The following is a 22,285-nucleotide window of genomic DNA, read 5'->3' as shown; positions in this document are numbered from 1 at the left end:
TTAAGTGTTCAAAATAATAAAATCTTCTTCTCTTTAAAATAGTCTAGATCATATCCATTTGGGAGCAGCAGGAGAGGAGCTTGTGGAGACAGCTGGGGCCAGAGTCAGACCAGAGTTTTAGACAAATCATTGCTGGGGAATGGAGGACTGACTGATAAGGGGAGAAGGAGACAGGGAAATCAGTTATGGGTTGTTTGCAGTGACAAGGCAATGCAGAGAAGAAAAACAATTTGAGAAATACTAAGATGTAGAATCATTAGGTGTTAATTACTGTGAGAACAGGGGAGTGGGGTGGGAGGTCTCAAGCTCTCAATCCAGCTTCGGTGACTGGGTGGGTGTTCCACTCCCAGAGACAGGTAATGACATTTCAGACACGTTGCATTTGAGGTGCCATCAGGAAACAGCAAGTGGATTAACAAGGTCTGAGGGCGTGGGGTTCAAGAGAGAGGGACTGTGACTAGGTACCAAAAGAAATCTGGACAAGAGATCATCCAGGGGCAGTGTGAAGAACAGGAAGAGATGAAAGCTCAGTGTGGGATTGGCAACATTTCAGTAGAGTCCCATCTTCCTGTTAAAACAGTTTCTTTAGCCCTACAGTTACAAACTTTGTTCACTCTGGGAGAAACGGGAGATCATTCAGTCTTCATACATTCTGCAGATGAGAAAACTGAGGATCAAAAAGGTTATTAAATGACTTTATTTAAAGTTATTCATCTATGTAAGTGAATGAAAACTCAAGTTTCCAGGCCTGGCTGGTGTAGCTCAGTGGATTGAGTGTGGGCCTGCGAAGTAGATGACCATGGTTCGATTCCCCGTCAGGGCACATGCTTGGGTTGCAGGCCAGTTCCCTGCAGGGGCCAGTTCCCAGCAGGGGATGCACCAAAAAAAAAAAGCACCCATACATTGGTGTTTCTCTCCTTCCCTTCCCCTCTAAAAATAAATGAAAAAAATCTTAAAAAAAAAAACATGAATGAGGGGAAAAAAAAAACAAACTCAAGTTTCCAGACTGACCCTAAACTGTTCCATCCTAACACCATTCAAATGCTCTTTGTAGTTCTATGTCCTCCTTTTCTGCCTTGTGAATCTTCAGAATAAGTTGAAGATCCTTATTAAATGCTTCTGTTGTTAATTCTGCATATATCATCAAAACTAAAATGTTGTATTTCCCAAGATAACCTTCCAACAATACGGTTTATTAATGAGACCCCAAATTTACAATCCACAACACATGCTTCCTAAGTAATCTAGAAAATAAGAAAATGCCCAGTTCTATAGTCATGAATAGCAAATGGCAATAACATACAGAAAATGTTTATGAAACGCTTCGAGAGGAAAACAGCTGTACCTATTCTCTGTAGTTCTTTTAAAATCTTAGATGGCTGAGAACAGGTTTCACCAATTAATTCTATTATATACCACAGAACACATTTTCATAATTACACTTAAGAAAAACAAAATGTTAGAGATTTCTTTGGCACACCTGTTTGGTTTGGCCGCTGCCAGCTTGGTGACTTGACAATGCTGGTGGAGCCCACAGGCTTGAAAGCAGCAGCGGTTGTGAGACTGGCCACCCCTGGTCTGGCAAAGGCTGGGCTTTCAGGCCTCTCAGGCACTCGCTGTGCTGAAGCTACTGATGAAGCAAATGGCTGAGAAGGCTCCTGGGTGCTGCTGGAAAGAAAATAAAACATTTTTGGTGAAATGGTAGCAAGCCGACCTAGCAATGATTGTTTCTTTTTTCAACCTATTCAATCTCTAAGGAAACCAAAAATAATAATCAATTAACTGATATTTAAAAAAATTCTAAAACCATAATCAGGACCGCCTCTCTTTAAAACAAAACAAAAGGAAAGTGCGTTTTATTTGTTCAACACTTTGGAAATTCTCTTTAAAAGGTCTTCAATGAGAAATTAGGCTACTGAGAAACTAATACAGCCAACCCTTTTAATTAGTAAGCTGACTTCTTGTTCCTCTCTATAAATAATCACCAGATTAAAATAATCAATTATTAAAGAATCCCTAAAAATCTCTATAAAACGGCACAGATGTTTCTTTCTCCTTTCCCACATTCTTCCGGTATTTTATGAACTAACTTTCTCTGACATCTCACAAGTCCCTCTTTTCATTCACAGACTCAGTCACTAATTCATTCAATAAATACTTAAGCACCTACTATCTGCCAGACATTGTGCTATATGCCGGCCACACAGTGGTAAACAAGGAACGACACCCCAGTCTAATAAAACATGCACTGTTCTGTGCTCACAATACGAGAAAACAAGACACAAGACCAGCATTGTCCATTCTCCATCAGAGTTCCTTGTTCAACAGGAGGCCTTATCAGTGCTGGTTCTAGTTTCATTTAGATCATACGTTTTTTTTCACCCAGTTATTTGTTATTTATGATTACATATCATTTCCAAAAATTTTTAAATAGCTCAAATTATATAATATGCACAATGGAATGACACAACACTCTGACAGTTTCTCTCAAGTGAAATATAATAATAATAGTTATTATGACAGCAATAATTATAAATCCTACTAGCTTTTCAATAAAAATTGAGGCTGCTGGTTATAAATAATTCTATGCAGAAAAACTGAATTTCCTCAACATCTGAAAGCAATAGCTGGAAAAACAGATTAACAAAAACAGGGTACTATATTAATGACTTCAATGAAATAAATACACTTAAGTATACCATTTAGGTTGAGAATATTTCAAGGAAAATAAATGTCAAATTCAATCACATCCACTATACTAACAAGTAAACAAGAATACCTAATTTCCCCAATGCCTCTTGAATCCTGGATAACACCTAACTAAGCAGGCATGAGGCAACCTATCCTGTGGAAGGCTTGCTTGCAAGGTTGGCCTTTGACTGGCATTTGGGAACTTGGCTCATAAACAGTTCCCTACAGTCATATAAAACTTCCTCTTAAAGATAAGAGTTACTCACTGCCTAAACTATATAAACAATGTTATTTATGCTAAATACTTGCTTTCCTTTTGAGAGTCTGGAATTTCAGTGTGAACTAGGTACAGTGTGCCTACATAACGAACCTCAATAAAAACCTTGTCTTAGGTACTTAGTTGCTAATGAGCTTCTCTGGCAGACAACACTTCGCCCGTTTTGTTAGCTTTCATCACTGTAGGAATCAAGCACGTCTTGTTAGACTTCACTGGGAGAGGGCCTTAGAAAACATGAGTCTCCTTTCTTCCAGGCTTGATCCCACATACCTTTCCTCTGGTTGATTTTGCTTTGTATTCTTCCACTGGAATAAGTCTTAATCATGTGTACAACTACATCCTGAGTTCTGTAAATCCTTCAGTGAATCAGCAAACCTGGGGGTGGTCTTAGGGCGCCTCTGACGCTGATCAGTTTTGAAAAATCATACACACCAGAGCTGTTTTAACTTGTTTGAAATACTGTTATCTCAAATTCAAGTATGATAGAGCCACCACCTTCTTGTATCATTTCTAATCAGTTTAATAAAAAACTAAAGCATGCTTGATGTTAAACATACCATACAATGAAAAATTTAAGCACTCTACTAATTTTTATAATAAATAAAAAGTGAAAGATTGCTTACTTAATGGAAATGCTGGACACAATTACCAGTAAAGATGACAGTAAATAATATTAAAGGAAACAGTTTCAGCATTATAGTATAATGGTTATGAGCACCTTTTAAAAGCTTTGTGAGGGACAAATTTTTTTACTCCTCTAAGCCTCAGTTACTAAACTTTAAGTGGGGATAATACTTGGCTTATGAGTGGTCCACAAGTCTTAAATAATAATGTACATAGTGCTTAACATACTCTAAGGCATGGAATATAAAGTTAACATAGAAAGGAATAATTAATATATTCAAATTGTAAAATATTTTCGAAATTTTAGAAAATAAAAATTAATGATTTTTGAAAGTAATACATAAGTACAGGTCATTTTATTTTATTTATCATTATTATTTTTTATCCTCACCTGATCTGAGTATTGACTTTTTTTTTAAGAGAGAAAAAAATGGAGGGAGAGAGTTAAGGAAACACCAATGTGGGAGAGAAACACAGACTGGCTGCCTCTCTTAGGTGCCCCTACTGGGAACTGTTCTTACATGAGCCCAGACCTGGAACCAAACCCACAATCCAGGCACGTGCCTTGACTGGGAATCAAACCCATGACTTCTGAGTTTACAGGATGACGTTCCTACCAACTGAGCCAACTCATGTGGATTTTTAAAAACTAACTAATACAATCACAGTTCTAAGAAGAAAATTTATGAATAAGCAATACTAGAAATTCGAGATGAAACAAAAAACATAATATGGAAACAAAAACAAAACCCAAATCATCATTTAATATTTAATAAGGTAAAAGAATTAAAATTTAATTCTAGGGGAGTTGTCAGACAAACTTACTTAGAAGAAGGGACCAGCATGATAGGAAATCAATGCCAAGCCTAATGAAATTTGATTGAGAGAACTAGTGATATTGGTCCAGGATATGGAAAAAATTCAGGAAAGCAATCACATATTTGTGAGCAATCACATATTGAAGAGCAATCCTCAAATATGTGATAGTGAATTCACTCAACGTGGATACATTCTGTTCGCCTAATGTTGAGTAGAATCTACACTGAGAGAGATTTGAGTCAATAAAAGGAAGTACTTCCTAATATGAAAAACTGTCAAAAGGGGGAAAAATCTGTTTCCTAACAACACCTTTCAGGAGAGATCTGCCTCCAGAAGGTACTCAATCAGAGGATGAAGATGCAATAGAACGAATTTAACCATTCAGAGGGTGGAGAGCTAAGTTATACTTCTGCATGACATTCAACACCTTCTGAGATGGAGCTATAGTCTCCCTGTCCAATCATATTTCCTACCAGGTTGCTATACAAACTATATTCTGGTCACGCCTCCCCTCTGTCCACAGTTCTCCATTTTTTTCCAGGCTGTACACAGAAGACACCTCTCCCCACTCTCCATCTGCACTGGTCCAGTTCATATCCATAAGTAACAGTAGTAACAATAATACCCATCATGTACTGTGTCCCACGCTATGCAATTAATGGATTTCATTTAATCATGCAATGTTCTGAAAGAATAGACACTCTTTCCTGTAGTTCACGGCAGAGATTAACTGCATGGCATATAGTTACATTTCAATTTGTGATAACCAGGGTTATCAAAAAAATTAGTAACTTTTTTATGTATCTTATCTCCTCCACTACATTATAAACTAAGATTTGGGCCTTTACTGTGATGTTGGGAATGTTACTTAACCCTATTTAAGGTTCTTCATTTGTAAAATGAGATGAAAATGCTATTTTAGTCAAAGGTTATTATTAGAAATAAATAAGATACAACAAAGTAATACACACACAGTACTTACCACAGTGAGAAGCACATGATATACACACAAGAAATGACACATCCTGTGATACCTAGCAATAAGTACATTCACTAAATAAAAACCCCTCATCTGTACTCATGATTTTACTTCCAAAAGTAGTCTGTGATAGTTTCGTTTCAGGATTTTGAGAACAGATACAAGCTTGTTTCAACTCAATTTTAAATAACACACAATATTTCTTAAAATCCCCATTTAATAAGTATCTCATAATCCCCAAAATGTTTTTATTCTTTGTTTCTTTTGTATGTAGTCTTGTATATATTTTCTCTTAAAAGTCCTAAAATGTTTAAATCTTAAAGGGTATTCAAATAATAAACAAGAAAGATGTTCCATTAAATTCAGGATTGATCAGTAGAGTTCAATATTCTCAGGGGACCTCTATTTATTAAAAATACTTAATGTAGTAATGTGAGAATATTGGTTTTCTCTAAACAATCACATATCTGAATATATGAGGCCTAGGTATCTAAAAATCTGGGTTTTTTTCTTAATTTTTAACTACTAACTACCATTAAAGAAAATACATGAACTTTAGGTATATGTACTAAATATTAAAAAATAAATAAAGTCACTGGCCATATTATTTTGTTTGACAATAAAATGTTATCAATAAATATTAACAGCAAAATATTTTAAATTAATGACTAATTTACTAATATAGTATGACATAATTACTTAGATTCTTATCTTATTTCTAAAATAATAACTCATGATTTTTTCTAAGTTTAAAGTGTTTAAGGAATACCTAAATTATGAACAAAATTAAAATGCTTTCTAGCCCTGGCTGGTGTAGCTCAGTGAATTAAGCACGGGCCTGCAAACTAAGGAATCGTGGTTCAATTCCCAGTCAGGGAACATGCCTGAGTTGCAGACCAGTTCCCAGTGGGGGATAAACGAGAGGCAAACATACATTGGTATTTATCTTCCTTTCTCCTTCCCTTTCCCTCTAAAGATAAATGAATAAAATCTTTTAAAAAATGCTTTCTAAAAGACTCTAATGAGGAAATCAGAATAAATCCATAAATACCCTTGACTCATGCCATGCAAACTAAGTATCAAATAAGGTCATTTTCACTAGTTTGCCAAATAAACAAACTGAAATAAAATGTTAAAGTATATTATTTCCATTTCAAGAATACCAAAGTTTTTGTTTTTTATTTCAAAAACCGAAAATGGAGGAAAATATAATAATGAAGCAAAGATTTCTTTGAAAAATGGAGCTAATGAGGAAAAACAGAAAAAGGAAGAGAAGTTCACTTTCAGTGTCAGCAACCTGATTTATCTGGAGTTTACATTCCTCTCCCGCATTTGTTTAACTGTTACAACAAACTTCTGCTGCAGATTGAGAACAGTTGGAAATTTTAGGTCTATTTTCAAAGAAAAACTGAAGAATGTTCTTGAGGTGACTTTTATTCTAATTACATATTTAGATTTTTTAAAAAAGCTAATTGTATAGCATATGTTTCATCATCAAGGTTTAAATTAAACAACTTTTAGTTAAAGTCTTCTAAAAATCGATGCACTAATATACAGACTCTGATGTGGTAGGAAAGGATTATTTCTGAAAGGGTCATAATTATAAGCAACTTTTTACTTTATAGAATTCTGTCAGAACTCTATTCAAGAACCAGGACATACAGGGGAGTCATGAGTTTCCTTCCTTCCAGATACCTGTTTACAATTCTTTTTTGTGTGTTTTCCTAAGCAAAATTCCATCTTTTAAAATTCTAACCTATTTTATTTTTTAAAGATTTTATTTATTTATAGAGAGAGGGGAAGGGAAGAAGAAAGAGGAGAGAAACATCATTGTGTGGTCGCCTCTTGTATGCCCCCTACTGGGGACCTGGCCTGCAACCCAGGCATGTGCCCTGACTGGAAATTGAGCTGGCAACCTTTTGGTTTGCAGGCCTGCACTCAATCTACTGAGCTACACCAACCAGGGCTGATTTTTTAAAATATATTTTATTGATTATGCTATTACAATTGTCCCATTTTCCCCCCTTGCCCTCCTCCACTTATTACCCCCATTCCCTCCAGCAATTCCTCCCTGTAGTTCATGTTCATGGGCCATTTAAATTCTTTGGCTTCTCCATTTCCTATGCTGTTCTTAACATTTACCTGTCTATTTGGTACCTATGAATTTGTGCTTCTTAATCCCTGCACCTTTCCCCTCCCAACTGATAATGCTCCAAATGATCTCCATATCAATGACTGTGTTCCTGTTATGCTTGTTTGCTTAGCTTGTAATGTGGGCTCAATTATTGATAGCCGTGGATATATTGCCATTTTAATGTTCATCATTTTTATCTTTTTCTTAAATAAGACCCTTTAGCATTTCATACAATAATGGCTTGGTGATGATGAACTCCCTGAGTTTTACTTTATCTGCCCTTCAATTCTAAATGATAGCTTTGCTGGATAGAGTAGTCTAGGTTGTAAGTCCTTGCTTTTCATCCCTTTTCATACTTCCTGCCAGTCCCTTCTAGCCAACAAAGGTTTTTTTGAGAAATCTGCCGACAGTTTTATGGAAACTTTTGTGTAGGTAACTCTCTTCTCTTGCTGCGTTTAAGATTCTCTCTTTATATTTAACCTCTGGCATTTTAATCATGGTGTGTCTTGGTGTGGTCCTCTTTAGGTCTATCTTGTTTGGGACTATGCTTTTTGGACTCGTATGTCTATTTCCTTCACCAAATTAGGGAAGTTTTCTTTCATTATTTTGCCAAAAAGTTTTCAATTTGTAGGTCTTCCTCTTGTTCTTCTGGCACCCCTATGATTTGGATGTTGGTATGTTTAAAGATGTCCCAGAGGTTCCTAGGATTAGCCTCATTTTCTTAAATTCTTTTTTCTTCTTGCTGTTTTGATTGAACACTTTTTCCTTCCTTGCATTCCAAATCATTGATTTGATTCTCAGTTTCATCCCCTCCACTGTTGGTTCCCTATAAATTTTTATTTCACTTAATGCAACCTTCATTGCTGCCTGTGTCTTTTTCACCCTGTTGAAGTACCCAGTGAGTTCCTGAGGCATCCTGATAACCAGTGTTTTGAACTGTCCATCTGATAGGTTGCTTATCTCCATTTCATTTAGTTCTTTTGTGGAGTTTTGTTCTGTTCTTCCATTTGGACCATATTTCCTTGTCTCCTCGTTTTGGCAGCCCCTTCTGTCTGTTTCTATGTATTAGGTAGAGCTGCTTTGACTCGCTGTCTTAGTAGCATGGCCTGTCTGGATAAATGTGGCTTAAGTCTTTGGCTGTTTGACTTCCACACACCTCAATTTTTTGATAATTCTGAGTGGTATTTGTTTTGTAGTCTAATTGTATTTTTAACTGTAGTTGTGTGCGGAGGTGAGGCATGTTTACCTATGCCTCCATCTTTTCTGGAAGCCCTAAATTCTTTAACTTAGACTTTTTGTACCAAAATTCAAAATGCTACATATACTATCATGGCAAGAAACAAATTTGATTATTATACTATGCTTTATTATAATTTTAAAGTTTACTGTGATACAAAAGCAAAAATCCAAGACAAAACACCTCTGACACTATCCCAAATGCTCTTTTTGGTACCCTTCTCACTGAGTTAGCAAGGTTCCATCAGGGTATCCTGCATTCCCATTTTCCAGAATGCCAACTAGCTTACCTGGTAGAGACCACTGCCATTTCTCAAATATGTACACATATTTAGATTGTGCCAGTTGCTATTAATAAAAACTAGTGATAATAACTACTAACACTTGCTCAGTCAGTCCATAACTGCAAACATACCTTTTATTTTTAAACAATAAGTTTATTTAAGTAGCAAGATGCTTGACTTGAAGGGTAAAGCATTTAGGACTTATTTCTTTTAGAGTGCTTCATCCCTGCTGAAAGATAATAGATTGCCCTATATATAGTAGCTATGTACAAAAAAGTTATAGAATTGTTTTTAATTTTATAATAAATGAAAGGCACTGAAAATTTCCAATTGAACAAAGTATGCAAGAATTTTTATGTTGTTCTTTTCTTGTTAAACAATGAGAGCAAAATAACTTACTGGAATACAAAGATAACTGAATGCCACAAATGGAGAAGGGAGTGTTTTCAGAGAGCCAGTATTTTTCCTCATCCCATCTCCATTTATTCTCCATCAAAACATACCACCGACCATTTAATTTAAAAAAAAATGAGCCCTGGCTGGTGTAGCTCAGTGGATTGAGCGCAGGCCTGCGAACCAGAGGATCGCAGTTCAATTCCCAGTCAGGGCACATGCCTGGGTTGCAGGCCAGTTCCCAGCAGGGGACGCACTAGAGGCAACCATACATTGCTATTTCTCTCCCTCTCTCCTTCCCCTCTAAAGATACATAAATAAAATCTTTTAAAAAATGTACTAGGAGCTTTTACGGGAAGATTATTCCAAGTATGGTCTGCAACCTGTCACTGTACGCAGGCTTAGCCCTGACAATGAAAAATGTCTGCTACTTTAATACTCCCAATTCCACAAATATAAAATAATTTTGGATATTTTCTTTCCTTCAATTTTTTATTTATCGATTTTAGAGAGAGAGGAAGGGAAAAAGAGAAAGAAACATCGATTTGTTGTTCCACTTATTTACGAATTCATTGGTTTCTTCTAGTATGTGCTCTGACTGAGGATCAAACCCATAACCCTGACATATCAGGACAATGCTCTAACCAACTGAGCTACCTTGTCAGGGCCAGATATTTTTTCTTAAAGCAAAATGTACAATGCTTTTTCTCTGTGTTTAATCATCTCTGTGTGTTTATAAAGTTACCTGGAATTACAACTAAGTATACTGAAAACCTGAGTAACAGTGGGAAGGATATAAACATACGATCAACAGAGAGCCTATATCATATCAGGCTTTAACTAACTATAGTCACAGTTGTACACTTTGCCATTAATTTCATGTTTTGTCAGAAATAATTTCAGACAGTTACTTCATTAAGATTACACCTTTAATAATGGACACTTGGGATATATTTATTATTTATATTATGCTTAATAATTTTTGTTGTAGGTTTAGAAGAAAAATTAATTTTTGTGTTTCAGTATTTCCCAGACATGGCCCAAGAAAAGCCTTCATATTTGATAATTATAACATAGCAGCCAGATAAAACCAATTATCTTATTATTCTTTATCATTTTTTTCAAAAGGTATAAAGTTGTATCTTACTAAACATTCAACTATTCTTTTTTTAATTTTATTTGATTTTATTGATTATGCCATTAGTTGTTCTATTCCCCCTTCATTTCCCTCCACCCTGCACCTCCCCACCCCCACCATTCCCCCCCTTTAGTTCATGAACACGTGTCTCAAGTTCTTTAGATTCTATATTTCCCATACTATTCTTGCCCCCCCATCTATTTTCTACCTACTGTCTATGCTACTTACCTTCTGTACCTTCTCCCCCTTCTCCTCCTCCCACTCCCCTGTTGCCAACCCTCCATGAGATCTTCATTTCTATGTTTCCGCTCCTGATCTAGCTGTCCTTTTAGTTTGCTTTTGTTTTAGGTGTATTCTAATATAGCCACATCCATGCAATAAGAGACAGAATTCTACTGTAATTTAAATATTTGCACAATTACTCATAATTTCATATCAAACACCACGTGTGCTAATAAAATGTCACAAAGGGCTAAAAGGCAAGTTCATCATACAAAATAATGTGCTTATGCATTAGCATTGCATTGAAATCACAGTGCATTTAAAGCCGGACATAAATCAGCTCTAGGATTTGCACATCTGGCCTGTTACCACGGTAGTTAAGTGTTACAGAAAGCAGAAGCTTTTACAGCACATCACTGCTGTGAAATATGCCCCCACAGTACCTTGTTCTCTTAATCTGGATAGAGCCAGTTGATTTCCTCAAGGATTGGAGATAAGAAAAAGCTAAAGGCTTGGAAACAGGGTTGATGCAAAGTGCATCCAGGAGTGAGTGACACTTTTCAGGACTGGAGAGCCTGGTGAGCATTTAGAGAGAGTTTTTAGTTGAAAAATCACTCTTCCAGTAGCAGAGAGTAGTTTTTATAGTCTGTAATTAGAAACATTTCCAGGCGAGGCAGAGATAGATACAGACAGAACTAAGGAACAGTAGAAAGAGGATGAAAAGAAGGGCTAAGAATCTATTATACCATTTTACTTATTAATATAGAATTGATTAAAATTTCATCAACATCTAACAATATAATGTTTTAAAAGGCATGTGAAACTATAAAAGACTACTAGAAATTATGTATAAACAAAAACCCACAAAAATGTAAATGATTATTCTTTTATTAGCCTTTAGAGTACCCTCAAGTACAATCGGTTTGTGGAAGAAGATAAAACTAATAGAAACTTAAAATAGCTGTTTATATCTGGTTCTGTTCCAGGTATAAAAATACGAATTATAAAACCCCCAAAGTCAAGAGGCACACGACATGCAGTAATCCACACGACTGAGAAGTACCATAGACAAATGGCAGTAAAAAGATAAAAGGATGATTAAAGCAAAGTCAGTATTAACATTGTGGAATATATCCACAACTAGACAGTGTCCGTAACATGATTAAGCTCTCATAACAGAGCTGTCACTGTTTCAAATGGGTATGTTTACTTTGAGGTGATGAGTGAGGCAGGGAGGAGTGCTGGCATCTCATCAGACACACGTGGTTCACGCAGTTCTACCTGGTTTTTGCAGCAATCACAGCAGCCACGCTAGCGGCTGCGCTGCGCACAACCGCAGCGCTGTATCTAGCAGAAGAGAAGGTAGGAAAATTTGGAAAAGCTTCCAAAGAACTTGTCACCACATTCCTTGTGGAGCTGCTTAAATTAATATGTAGGGAAAAGAAAAACAGAGAAGAGGAACAAAAAAGAAAGTGAGAAGAGATAATGTAATAAAGGTAAGACAGCAACCATCTCATATTACTATGTAGACACTATGCAGGTGTGACACGTCAGAAATGTAATCAGAGTTCAGGCCATTTGTTTATTTTTGCTATGATTCTTTTTCAGAAATTAAAATTTGATATAGTATAATCCTCCATAAAACTTGTTTTTGAAGTACAAATACTTTTGAATATATTTAAGTTTACTGTGTCTAATCCTATTTAAAATTAAACCAACATCACATAACATACACTTGAAGACTGATCTGTCAACAATTAAGTAGAAAATAAACCTAAACATAAAGTTTCTATAAGCAGAGAAAGAAGAAAGGTGATGTTGATTTTTCCAAAATGTCTCCCTTAGAGATAATATACTCTGAGAGCCTGACATCTTAGTGAGATTTGTATGTTCAGGGTAAGTGGATACAACCAGCTGCCTATTCAGAAGCATTAACACATAGTATTATGAATGAGAAATAATTGTTTAAAATATTGAAAGTAAAGCTATTTGGGAAGGGTAAGCACCTTTGTAAAATAAAAAATAGTTACAGTAAATATAACAGCACCTTGTGTGCTGATGCGCTACAATTCTATTTCAGTTTGTCCTGTTAAGATTAAAACTGGTGGCATGAAATTTTACCTTCAGAACTCTTATTATCTGAAATAATAATTATTTTCCTCTGGTCTTTTAGGAAAGGTCAAACACCTGGAGAAGAATTACCACTCCATCATTAGGAATGTAATGATTTCCAAATTGGTTTATCAAATTAGAATTGAGAATTTCTTTTTTACTAAGTAAAAAGAAAGTCTGAAATGCACAGGGTAAAAACCTGCAGTGTCTCTTCTTAATTTATGACAAGTTATTAATAAACATTCTCACTGTACTGTGATCATTTTTTCCAAAATTTGACACTGTGTACTTCCAACACAACATAATTATGTGCCAAACTCATCCCAGGTTAATGAGAGGTCAGCTGTTGAAAATTGTGAGGCTGACATAAGTCTCTACTCCCTGTCAGAACCATTGGATTATAAAGTTATAGTCATTGGCTATAACTTTATAAACCACTAGAAGTCAAATTAAAGAAATGGTGGCAAGCCATTTAAAGAAGAGGTTATAAAGATTTGCTTAACTTCAGATATAAATTTTTTTGCAAGTCTAAAGTTAACTGAACTGTATGGTCATGTTTTAACAACTGCTGTGAATGGCTAGGAAAGACAGACTGGGGACTGGAAAGAGAAATGAAAGATGCCATCAGTGGCAGAGCAGAGTAACATGGGTGTCATGCCAAGTGGAAGAATAAAGTCACCACGTGATTCAACTTTGACTTTTTCAATTACTCTGCATCTTTGGGGCAAAGGCTACTACAATATTTGAGGAAGCAATGGTGAATAATAACAAGAAACTTCACTTTATAAAAACATCACATAAAAGATAAATCAGCTAAATTACTCTTCTCTTTCAAGAAAAAAACTAATGAATTTCTTTCATCATACTGTATCACAATAGTAATATCAAAGGACTTAGCATCAGCAGAGTTTAGCAAAATCTCATAAGAAGAATTAACCTGAATACCTTTAGATTATGTCTGGGTATCTGGAGCATATGATCTCTATCATGACTTTTTTGGAAGTGAATGCTTTTATTAGTAAAGTAAACTTATGGCAAACTCAAGGGAGTTGACTTTCCAAATCATAGTGAATAAATAAAAGGCACGGATTTCCTGACTCTCTATTAGAATGTGGAATCTAAACAAAATGTGAAAAATAGAAATGCCGTGTAAAGTGGTGTTCCAATGCTGAGTGCCAAGCTTTCTGTCTACATGTTAGTGATGTAAGTTCTATAATCTATGATCAGTTTTTCTTTTAAGTCAAACAGTTTTAGTACTTAATTTCACCACCAGCATTAAAATTCAGACATATCCAAGAAGGAAAAACTCTACCTAGAATATGGCGTTATTTTAGAAAGTGTGGCTACTTGACTACCAACATGTAAAACCTGAGGACTTGCAGGTGGGTGAAGTCCACTCTTGGGTAGCTCCTCCAGAGAACTGTCAAATGTAAGTTTTCAGAAGTTAAATAAACAAGGCAAAGGAAATACTAACGAAATGTACAGACATTGATAAATACTACCTATACTACCTTTTAAATGTACATAGATTTCATTTGTAGAATGCTGCTGTTTTTTTTAACTTCATATCTGTATAAGGTTAAAATCAAAACCAACCCCCCTCACTACCACCAAATACAGGTTGTTTCCCCCCCAATTTTTTAATATGGCTACTTCCATGTGATAAGATAATGATTACAGGGGAAGAAAAGTGGATAGGAATTCCCATATACTATGTCTTTTGCATGCCTCAGGGAAAGTTAGGCTCCAATAAATTAAGTTGTCTAATGTCATATACCTAGTAAAAAGTCAGATGGAATTTGTACCACTTCTATTACAAACTGTTTTCCAGCATCTTGTGGGGCAGCTGCCCAAATACTGTACTACAAACAGTGTACAAAAAAGCAACTAGAAATTGCCTTTCAAGTCAGAATGTTGAGTTTGCAGATCTGAAATTATTTGGGTATTTTTATGTTGATGTAAATATTTTATACAGTTACACAACAAATGTTTGCCTGCAATGATATTACTTAATTTTTTATCAATATAGAAAATATAAAGAATTGTCCATGTCTGCATTATTATTATTATATAAATGAGAACAGGTAAGAACAGGAAGTTGAACTTGAATCTACTAATACATAGATGAACTATTCTGACTGGAAAAATGAGTGCTAGTTGAGAATAAAATGCACGTAACTCATCAAATGCCTTTAGAAGCCAGATTGCCAAACCAAATGCACCTGGAAGATTGCCCATGTGTTACACACTCAATACCTATTCCTTTGCTTAGCTAATGTCTAAAAATACTAGGTTTAGGAAATACTAGGCTCATTACATGTGGAACAAACATCAATATCTACTCTCATTCTACCACTCCCTAATATTTATTCTTTTCAGGGTTTGAAGAAGCTTTGATTAATAGCACCTCTGCAGCAGCCAGACTTTTTGCTTTGTCTTTTGTATGAGGTTTCATTTCTCACTAGAGAGGTATGAAGGCTTTCTCCTTCCCAGATATGTCTGGAGATTCCCAGATATGTCTGGAGATTTATATGAGGTTTCATTTCTCACCAGAGAGGTATGAAGGCTTTCTCCTTCCCAGATATGTCTGGAGATACATCTGGAGATATGCCCTTTTGGCTTGCTTTTCTTAGGGAAAATGAACAAAGAGCTATTTCTGCATCATCTTTCTCTGCAGTTGTGCCTTTCTTGACACAATCTTTGCAGGGTCTTTCTATGCTTTCCAGTAGAGAACCCATGTTAGCAGTCTGCCCAGGTTAAAGCAGCCCCAAAGTTGCCCATCTAACTCACCATCCTGATGGCCCTGCAGGACCAGTGAGAGGAGTTCTGTTCCTGTTCCACAGTCCTGACAGCACAGCTGTCAAACAGCAACATCCTTCCGTTGTGCGTTCCATTTCCTCCCTTGTTCCCAGGGGCCTCAACTGGTCTACCTGTATTTCCCATGGATTTTCCATTTCTCTTTCTCTGCTGCATGCTTCACGTCCCTATTCAAAAATGCTAGTTTCTCTTAAAAACAAGAACAGCAAAACTACCATCGCAGTCTACTTTCCTATCCTACTTAAAAGCCAAACTTAAATAGTTTGCTCATGTAGTCTCCATTTCCTCACCTGCCTGTCACTCTCCCCAACCTCTAGCGGGCCTCCTTCCCCGACCTTTAAAAACCATATTCTTGCCAAGATTACTAATGGCTTCTTTGTGGCTAAACTCAAGGGATAATTTTCATTCTTCACTTTCTACTACTAACTATTGCACTGGCCATGAACTGGTTGCAGGATGCTAAAGCTCTCCATCAATTATAAAATTTCAAAACGTTAATCTGACTCACCCATATTTTGATGAAATGATATGCAAACTATATAAGCATAACTTCTTTATAAAGCCAACCTTTAAAAAGAATGCAGAAGCTTTCTTTGGCAGCATGAAAACATTAGTCTGCAACTAAGAATTTCAATGCCTCCTCACTCTCCACATAAATATTATAAAATAAGTAGTGTGACTTGTTACACTGCAACACAGCAAGTTTTCAATAAGAGTAGAAAGTCAGAAAACCTAAAATATGTATTTTATAGCAGGTAAAGCAGGAAAACAAAACTTTCTTCAGTATTTTCACTCTCTCAGAAAGCAAACATTCATATTGCTAAGCTGAGAGTAAAATATACGATGGTCAAAAGTCTAAACTTTGGGAGTTCATTGGCATAGCAAAGCTATTTATTTTAGCCAAAGAAAGTTCTAATCATCTGGAAAAATGAGTATCTTCCACTGGCTTCCTGACAATATATATGGTGACTGTGTTCACGTGCAGCTATAACTTCCCTTCTGGGAAATTAAATCAACTAAACAGCAGTTAGAAATTTCTGGTACTCTTAATCACAAGCTAAATTCATTGATTGATTTCAATAGCTTTGTTGTCTACAGCAGTCTAAAATGATTTTAGACTGCTAATTCTACATGCATTATGGATGCATCTTGAAAATAATTTAAAATCAGCAAGCAAGGGCACCCTTGCTCTACCTTGCTCTGCACAGAGAGAAGCAAGAGAGGACCGTCAGAGGTTATGAGATCATGAAGTAAATTATCAAATGTGGTAAAACTACCCAAAATGAGGTTTAGTTTTTGTGAGAGCAAAGAAATAGAACTGACACAAAGAAATGATTTTTCTTGGAGCTTTCCACTTTACCAAAACAAGAAAAAAGGGAAACAAAAAGTAAGATTTCTGAAGGAACTGGAACTTATTATTTGCATTGGGTAAGAGTTTACTCTTGGTTGATATATCTGGTCTTCCTCACACCTTTCAAACTCTGCCTTAACTCTGATATGCTTCTCTGCTGTTGTTTTCCCCAGTAATTTTACCATCATTAAATGTCCTGTCTTGATATTATGTGAAGTCTTCAGTTACCTATATTATTTATTGATCTTTTTTAAAAATATATTTTATTGATTATGCCATTACAGTTCTATTTCCCCTCTTCATTTCCCTCCACCCTGCACACCCCCTCTCCCACCATTCCCCCCCTTTAGTTCATGAACACGTGTCTCAAGTTCTTTAGATTCTATATTTCCCCTACTATTCCTGCCCTCCCCCCTATCTAATTTCTACCTACCGTCTATGCTACTTATTTCCTGTACCTTCTCCCCCCTTCTCCCCCTCCCACTCCCCTGTTGCTAACCCTCCATGCGATCTTCATTTCTGTGGTTCTGCTCCTGATCTAGCTGTCCTCTTAGTTTGTTTTTATTTTAGGTGTGGTTCTTAATAACTAAGTTTGCTGTCCTTTCCCTGTTCATCTTTTTTACCTTCTTTTTCTCAGGTAAGTCCCTTTAACATTTCATATAATAAGGGCTTGGTGATGATGAACTCCTTGAAGTTGATCTTATCTGAGAAGCACTTTATCTGTCCTTCCATTCTAAATGAAAGTTTTGCTGGATATATCAATCTTTGATGTAGGTCTTTGGATTTCACGACTTGGAATACTTCTTTCCAGCACCTTCTTGCCTGTAAGGTCTCTGTTGAAAAATCCGCTGGCAGTCTGGTGGGAACTCCTTTGTAGGTGACTGTCCCCTTATCTCTTGCTGCTTCTAGGATTCTCTCCTTCATTTTAATCTTGGCTAATGTAATGATGATGTGCCTTGGTGTGTTTCTTCTTGGGTCCAACTTCTTTGGGACTCTCTGAGCTTCCTGGATTTCCTGGAAGTCTATTTCCTTTGCCAGATTGGGGAAGTTCTCCTTTATTATTTGTTCCAATAAGTTTTCCACTTGTGGCTGTTCCTCTTCCCATTCTGGTACCCCTATAATTCGGATGTTAGAATGTTTAAAGATGTCCTGGAGGTTCCTAAGCCTCTCCTCATTTTTTTTGAATTCTTGTTTCTTCATATTTTTCTGTTTGGTTATTTTTTTCCTCTTTCTGGTCCACTCCTTTGATTTGAGTCCCAGTTTGCTTTCCAATACTATTGGTTTCCTGTGCATTTCCATTCATTTCAATGAGTTTAGCTTTAATATGTTCCTCTAATTTGTGACTATAATCAACCAGTTCTGTGAGCATCCTGATCACCAGTGTTTTGAACTATGCATCTGACAGTTTGGCTATTTCTTCATTGCTTAGATTTATTGGCTCTGGGGCTCTGAGTTGTTCTTGAGCCATGTTTTGATCTGTTTGGGCCCATTATGTACAAGGAGGTGTTCACCAGAGCGAAGCCACCCAGGTCGCTGGTTTGTGATGCTATATGTGAGGGCTGGTCAGAGAGAGGCCACCCAGGTGGCTGGTTTGTGACGCTGTATGTGGGGGTGGGGTCAGAGAGGCACAATGGCGGTCCCCTCTGCCACTTTCTGCCACGGGCCTGCACGGTCTGTCTCACCGCTTCGCTCCTTCACCAGTTTATCTCTGCTCGATTGTGTGACTTTGGTCAGCCCTCAGTGAGTCCACCACCTTGCGCCCTCAGTGGGTCCGCCCGCTACTCCACACCTGGGATCTGCCTATGGCTGCCAGCACACCTGGGTTGCGTGCCCCGGTCGGTCTGGTGGATCTTTCCTGCCCGACCCCGCTCTGCTGCTGGCTCTGTCCCTCTTACTGGTTTGGCTGAAGGGTTCGTTGTTCTCAGACTTCCATGTAGTTCAATTTTCTGTGGTTTGGCTGTGTTTTTGTTGCTAAAACTTTGTTGTTTTTAAATTTGGTTGTGTGAGAAGGTGCAGTGCTTCCACCTATGCCTCCATCTTGGTGGAAGTCTACTTATTTATTGATCTTTTTAGAGAAAACATAATATGGGGTCTAAAGATAAGACAATGAATAAGCATATACTATGCCCATTTAAAGTTATAATACAATATAAATATTTAAGGTATAATATCAACTTAATCATTACTTGGAATAATACTCTGATAAAGCCTGACTCCCTCAATAACTTACAAGGTACTTCCCACTAATCCCCATCACCAATTGTTCCACTGGACCATTCCTGTAAGTGATTTCAGTGATTTCTAGCACATAGGAATAACTTCTTCTATGGGGTAAAAATCTACCATTTTGTAGTACGTATTAACATAATCCTAATGCTATAAAAAGAATTTACACATTATAAAGGTATTTTTTCAAACGCAGGATGAAAGGATGCATTATTCAATAAATAGTGTTCAGTCAATCTGTTACCTACTTGAAAATATAAATGAATCTGTATGAATGCCTACTGTTCAATAGCCACCCATTGTGTAAATCCTTGGAGAAGTCAAATGTCCTAACAAAGCCACCACAGCAGCTCAGGTGACAGTGAGAATGTGGAGAACAAAAGAACAAAAGGCAAGAGCCACATGCCCTTTAACTAAATATTCTGGATCCTATATCCTAAGCTCTGTCATTCAATTACACACCACATTCAAATATTCATTCAATAATAAAGCATTTGAATTGCCACTTCATGCCAAGCATCCTCACATATTCTATTGCCCATTTTAATCTCCTGCCTTCACTAAACTTTTATTCTAGTGTCCACTTTCTTCAAATGTACCACAAGAACCAGTGCCATCATAGTTTCCATCCCATTCACCCACCACAACCAGAAGTAAAATCCCCTGGGGTCATCTATCATCTCCTGGACCCATTTCTCTACTGTTTTATGTATCTCCTAACCTGATCAATTCCCCATCCCTCTCAGCCCTCAAAAAGTATCTATCATTCTACATCTTCCTTGCAGTACCTTCAAGCGGAGGTTCTTTTTCTCTCATAGCCCATATGTGTATAAATCTGGAGATGATAAAAGGTCCTCCTCATTACTGTTTCTAACATTGTGAGTCCCCTTTGATCCTCAAGAATCCCAAGTCCCTTGAGTCTCATGTCATCAGACTATCCCACTCACTGCCTATTCATGCATTTTCTTGCCTCTTCCTCACCCACTATTTGCTTTAGCCCCTGGCTTCTGCCTCTTCTTTACTCCATTCCAATAATCTATCTTGATGACTTTGAATGTTATCATGTTGAGTCACTGAATAACGTAATTGCTAAATTTTTTACTTCCTCACCTCAATCAAAATTCCTAAGGTTGCCTTAGTCCTGGACTCCCTCAGCTACTCCAGCACTCACAACCTTTACTTTCTTATCAACAAGTATGACATGTCTATGATCTGGATTTTAAGAAATGCCTTTTCTAAGTCACTCCTCTACCTCTTGATTCTATTAGTTTTACTACAATGAGCTTTTACCAATTAATATTATTGACTCTTACCAACTGAATTAATTCTTACCAGACTCAGCAATGTTCCATTATCTATCCCCACAACCCCCGATATTTCCACACTACTGTCAGTTCTTCCCCTGAACTATATATCTGTCCAATTCTCCACATCTCCAGTAGCATCTTCAAGGCATAAGCCACTATCTTCTCTTGTCTGAATTAAAGGAATACATGTAACTAGTTTCCTGCTTTCATGACTTCTCCCTTACAATCAATTTCCCATAGTATTCAGAGTGATCTTTTAAAAACATACACCAGGTATTACTCCCATGATTAAAATCCTATATTTGGCTTCCTACTGAATTGGTACTAGAATCTGACTCCCTTAATACAACCTATAGGGCAATTTTTGGATTTATTTATTATATATTTCAATATGTAAGACATGATCAAAGACCACTGCTAATCTATGAGGGCTGAGACTAAGGGAGAATGTTTGGGGAAGAGACGTAGCTATTAATTTAGATCAAGAAGCTAGTCTTTATTAAAACTACAACCAATTATTCATATAACTACCTCTAACTAAATGCAGCTTAATTATCCCATGATTTTTCAGTTGGTTTTCTTGGAATTATTTATGTAATTGTCAAAGATTAATCCCAGGGATTAAACATAAATATGCCACGTGACATTTAACTAATGCAGAATAGAACTATATTGTGCTTGTCTTACAATTTTAGGAGCCATATAACACAACTAACTCATATTGGGTTTATTTTCTTTTAAAATCCCTATTTTTTATATTTGTTTTTGTTAGTCTTATCCCCACCACCAAATATGCCCTGTAGGAATAAGAATGATTGGATATAAACTGCACATAACCATATTAAATATTTTTTCTCTCTTCCTCTTTCTCTCCCTATTTTTAAAAAATAGACTTCCAATATACTTCTGGCTATGCAACATGTATGCTATTCCTCCCTGCTTCATGACACACATGAGGTTAGGCAGTCAGCTACAGGGGTCCTCATCCAAGTCACTGACTGATGCTTTAAACAACATCCTTTAGTTAAATTTCTTCAACCTGTTATGAATCTACACTTAGTCATTAGCCTCATTTCACTTTTAAATTCAATGAGACCTTAAGGGTCTTTCCTTGACGACTTAAAATTAGCACTTCCCCCAATCTATCCAAGTGTGTTAAGTTGGATGTGATTTGTTTCTTGAGAGCAATTTAATTCTGCCATCTTGACAATTCTGCCCTCCTTTTCTTAGTGCTCTCTAGCCATGCTTTTAAGAGTACCTTCTAAACTTCTTCCAGGTGATCTCAAGGTCAAACCAGTTTATGGTATAGATGTTAACCTTTTTCTTTTTTGGAGATCAATACTATATTTACCTGTTCCTGGTCTTCTATTTTCCTTCCCATTCTCCAGGATTTTTTTTTAATGCACGTAATACTACTCAGCAAATCTTATTTGTAAGTTCTCTAAATTCCTGAACTTTATAAATCATTGAGAAAAAGATACTACAGAGAGTGCATTTCAACGCACTTTCTAACTAAGACTACAATTCTCTCCAGAATGTAAATAAACCAATGCTTTTTTAGTTTTGGGTGATTTTTATTTGCTTACTTATTATCTCTCAACAATAAACAGTTATTAATTTCATAATAACCGTATCACTTTACTACTTTTTATCTCGAGTTAATATTGTATGGTCG

General features: G+C 36.5%; 1 protein-coding gene across 9 annotated transcripts in view; it reads right to left on the bottom strand.

Moving 5' to 3' along the window:
* PDLIM5 (PDZ and LIM domain 5) overlaps window positions 1-22,285 on the bottom strand; it is a 214,530-nt gene that overhangs the window by 41,103 nt on the left and 151,142 nt on the right. For 6 of the 9 annotated variants that reach the window (XM_037140080.2, XM_053666348.1, XM_037140106.2 and 3 more), the window contains one exon: window positions 1,481-1,668. In XM_037140080.2, the coding sequence (XP_036995975.2) occupies window positions 1,481-1,668 (188 nt within the window). Of the gene's footprint in view, window positions 1-1,480; window positions 1,669-11,240; window positions 11,373-12,078; window positions 12,514-14,221; window positions 14,339-22,285 lie in introns of those variants that run through there. The other 3 variants (XM_053666355.1, XM_053666351.1, XM_053666349.1) reach the window with 3 other exon arrangements.

Source organism: Artibeus jamaicensis, unplaced genomic scaffold (genome assembly GCF_021234435.1).
Source record: "Artibeus jamaicensis isolate MK-2021 breed Jamaican fruit bat unplaced genomic scaffold, CSHL_Jam_final contig_452, whole genome shotgun sequence".
Taxonomy (NCBI): Eukaryota; Metazoa; Chordata; class Mammalia; order Chiroptera; family Phyllostomidae; genus Artibeus; species Artibeus jamaicensis.
This window is presented reverse-complemented; position numbering and strand designations above follow the sequence as displayed.